The sequence below is a fragment of the Trachymyrmex cornetzi genome, unplaced genomic scaffold (assembly GCF_001594075.2).
Source record: "Trachymyrmex cornetzi isolate Tcor2-1 unplaced genomic scaffold, Tcor1.1 scaffold3570, whole genome shotgun sequence".
NCBI lineage: Eukaryota > Metazoa > Arthropoda > Insecta > Hymenoptera > Formicidae > Trachymyrmex > Trachymyrmex cornetzi.
The window spans coordinates 991-5,218 of NW_017298290.1; the positions used below are offsets into that span (position 1 = coordinate 991).

Consider the following 4,228-nt stretch of genomic DNA (forward strand, 5'->3'; position numbering starts at 1 on the left):
CTAACAACGGATTCGAAATTAGCGACTCCAATCCCCTCCCCCCAAATAACAAGTTTTACATGAATTGAACTACTTTTCATATTACACAACACGCCATATTGTATCCGCCATTTTGAATATTCGAAATCTGATAATGGATTCTTAATCAGCGACCCCAAAAAGCATTGAGTAGTAAATTTTAAGTTAATCGGATGTAAAGAAAAAATTATAGCTCAAAGAGTCAATGTTGGTCGCTTTTTCGCGAATCCCGGCCCATAGTGTACCGGTATGAAAAAAAAACCGAAAAACTATCAATATTATTTCGGTACTTCGTTATCGTTATAGGTCTCTGATAAATTTAGTGTAATATAATCAAATATCTATGGTCGGTTTTTGATAATTTGTTTTGTTGTGTCAAATATCGAGCAATTATACATATAATTGTTATTTATATATGTATTTACAGGCTGTCGTTGGACCACGGATGGAATTTCTGGATATCATATCAGAGTGGCCGGGAAGCCAACATGATAGTCGTATTTTTCAGAATTCTAGACTTTATATGCGTTATATGAGACGAGAATTAACTGGTATATTAGTTGATGATAATGGCTATCCTTGTTTGCCGTTTCTTCTGACGCCTATTTTAAATCCAAAAACCGATGAACAGATCGCGTATAACATCATCCATCGAAAAACTAGACTAATCGTAGAAAGAACATTTGGAGTTTGGAAACGGCGATTTCCCTGCTTAGCACGAAGACTTACGACAAAACCGATTTGTAGTACAACAATTGTTGTAGCATGTGCAGTTCTGCATAATCTTTCACTTATTTATGATAATAAACTGCCAGACGATGAAGAGAATGAAATGTATAATGATAATGATAATGGAGAGAATAATGAAAATCATGCAGAATGGCAACCAGCAGATGGATTTATAATGAGGAATGCTATCATAGAACGTTTATTTCATTAATGTAGAATACTACATGTAGTACGTTCATCCGTTTTTTTTTCAATAATTAATATTAATACAAATACTTATATTTTTATAAACTTGTGTCATGCATTCGAACTTTTCTTTTCTTTGTTTAATATTGACAAACAATAAGATTCATTTATTATATAATGTTTTATTACATTTTTTTATTACATAATATTTATTACATAATGTATCACAATGTATCACAATGCAAATACTAAAATTAAAAAAATTTTATTTTTTAGTTTGTAACAATTGCAATTCAGTTATTTATGTTGGGGTGGCACCCAATTAGATACGGCTCAATTGGACACGAGCCACTCACAGCGCTTGAGACTACAAAGCTCCTAGGCACCTGGTCGCTGTGATTGGTGGTGTCCAATCGAGTCGTGATCAATCGGGATCACCCCTTTATGTTGTAGCAACACAGTTGCACATAGCATTTTATAAAGTAAATGTACGAGTTACCAGTGGACTATAAGTGCACATAACTAAATTATTGGATGAAATAACAAAAATTTTAATTATTAAGCTTTGAATAATATATATGATTTTAATTAGATTTGTTTATAACAATTTTAGAAACATACATTTACCTTAAATTATAAACATATATTATTAACACAACATTAAAATAAAATAAAATATATAAAATAAAATACAGAAACAAGAGCAAGAGCATAAATGATATAACACTTTTAAGTATTAAACTTAATATATCACGTACCGTGAAAAAAACAAAAAAAATGAAAAACACAGGTTGACAAAAATTGTCATAAAATTATTGTACACGTTAGTCAGAAACTTTTAGCAACCACTGTGTATTAATATATGATATGTAAGAAATGTGTAATATTAGGATTAAAAATAATTTTCGTTTTTTTTAGTTTGTAACTGTAATTACGATTCAGCTGTTTTTGTTGCAGCAACAGCTGCAAGTAATTCTTGTTCCTGCATTTTTATTAAATGCTTCACTCTTAAATCAGACATTTTTTTTCGTGTTTTATTTTTATTGTATTAATTTCCATTTCTTGCTCAAGAATTTTTCTTGCTCAAGAATTGTATTCTTTCTCTTTTCAGTTCGTCTTCTTTGTCATTAACAAGAATCATATTATGTTTTATACGCTTTATTGATGCAGATTTATCTTTATTTTGCTGTAAACTCTTCCATTCTGCAGATGTATGTATTAATTAATAAAATAAAATATATTACTTTTAAAGTACTATTGATGCTATATATATATAATGTTATGTTTATATACATGTCGTCAAAGAATTCTTAGTAATCGGTATGTCAACGTTAAGATTCTTTGATGGTGATTCTTTCAATGGTGAATCTTTGTCACCTATCTCTTCTTCTTTAGACACACTTGGTTCTATATTCTCTTCTATTACAGAAACAAAAGCATTAACTTTAACTAAATCAGTTTTTTATAAATTATACACGTTTAGAGCAATCAAACTTACTATTTAAGATTTCATCGTTAATATTTTTTTCGCTATTATGAAACCTCTCTTCTTTATTACTTTCTGTATTTATTGTCTTATCGTCAAATATAATAGTATTTCATTTAGATGATAATCATTAGATGAATCATTTACCATTTCTTTTTCTCGTTCTACAAATATAAAACGTTTGTATATTATATATTGAGTATTATAGTGAACATTATATATTATTTATATTATAATAGAGTACAATACATAAAATATAAAATTACCATTAAAATATAATACAGTTAAATTTAATTTATTAAAGATATTATATATACCTTCAATTTCTTTGCTGTCAAAATTAGACGAATAAATTGTCGGTTCAGTTTTCATTAAGTCTGGAGCTATTACTGATATGTCAGGAAACGTGGAGGTCACCTTTAATTTTTTACATGGAACCTCTTATTTCTCATTGCACATTCTTACCTCGAGCTTATCTCGAGAGCTTTCCAAAACATTATAATTAAGTTACTTTTCGTTAAGTATTAGTTAAGTTATAAAGCAAGATCAGGACTGATCCGGCCGATTAAAACAAGATCGAGACTGATCTGGCCGATTAAAGCAAGATCGAGACTGATCCGGTCGATTAAAGCAAGATCGGGGCTGATCCGGCCGACTAAAGCAAGATCAAGGTTGATCCGGCCGACTAAAGCAAGATCGGGGCTGATCCGGCCGACTAAAGCAAAATCGGGGCTGATCCGGCCGATTAAAGCAAGATCGAGACTGATCCGGCCGATTAAAGCAAGATCGAGACTGATCCGGCCGATTAAAGCAAGATCGGGGCTGATCTGGCCGACTAAAATAAGATCGGGGCTGATCCGGCCGACTAAAGCAAGATCCCACATAGCAATGTATTTCCTTAGGATATCCTAATTTGATCAGATTGATCCCATTCTGATCCAAAACATTAAATCATCCTCAGGATATTTGTAATTATCATTGTACTAATATAAAACGTCCCTAGGATATCATATTTTGATCCGATAAAATTTTGATCACTTATATTGATAAATTGTATTTTTCAACTTCCGACATATATATGTTATATACATTTATGTATTTTACGTATATTATAGAGACATATCTTTGCAATTTAATTTTTAATTTTTTGACACTGTTTATATAAATATTCCACACAACATACTGAAAACTACTCTTTGTTTCGGGAAGAATTTAATCATATTTATCTTTATATGTTATTGTTAAGGCTATTAATTTGAACAGTTGCAGCTATAGCTTATTTCGTTTTTTATTGTACATAATTTATTTTTAAATAGGTATATGAATTATTTATTAATTGACAAAGCGAAAGCAGTTTTTGGTATATTTTACAATATCAGTTTTATCGATTATAAGTACTGTTTTAATGAAAATTTTCCATTTTACTAATTAAACTAATTATGAATAACTCTATTTACTTTCAGAGGCTCCATGAGCACACTCTGATCAAGCTAAGAGTAAGTGACGAACTCCATTAGCATATGCCTCTTTATAAAGATCCACGTCATTTTCTCCTTACGGAAACTGAGTCCATCTCGCGGCGATATTGCGTACTATGCCGCTTGCCTGGCAGAGTATACGTATACTATAGGCGTATGTATACTACGGACGCCGCGGCGCCGCCAAGCAAGCGGCGTAGTACGCAATACCACCGCGAAATGGGCTCGTTTTCCATAAGGAGAAAATGACGCAGATCTCTATAAAGAAGCGTATGCGAATGGAATTCATCACTCTTAACTTGATCAGAGTGTGCTCATGGAGCCTCTGAAA

The 4,228-nt window shown here is 31.4% G+C and overlaps 1 protein-coding gene across 1 annotated transcript; it reads left to right on the forward strand.

The window, feature by feature from the left end:
- The first annotated feature begins 223 nt into the window (after nt 1-223).
- On the forward strand, nt 224-958 carry LOC108763333 (putative nuclease HARBI1). Its single transcript, XM_018510839.1, has 2 exons — nt 224-265; nt 446-958. The coding sequence occupies exons 1-2, from the start codon at nt 224-226 to the stop codon at nt 956-958; spliced, it is 555 nt and encodes a 184-aa protein (XP_018366341.1).
- Nucleotides 959-4,228: the final 3,270 nt, after the last annotated feature.

Bases quoted from the DNA above. Each gene is read 5' to 3' on its own strand.
- LOC108763333 (XM_018510839.1), top strand. From the start codon at position 224: ATGTTGGTCGCTTTTTCGCGAATCCCGGCCCATAGTGTACCG. The intron at 266-445 runs GTATGAAAAAAA...ATGTATTTACAG, and splicing joins TCCCGGCCCATAGTGTACCG to GCTGTCGTTGGACCACGGAT.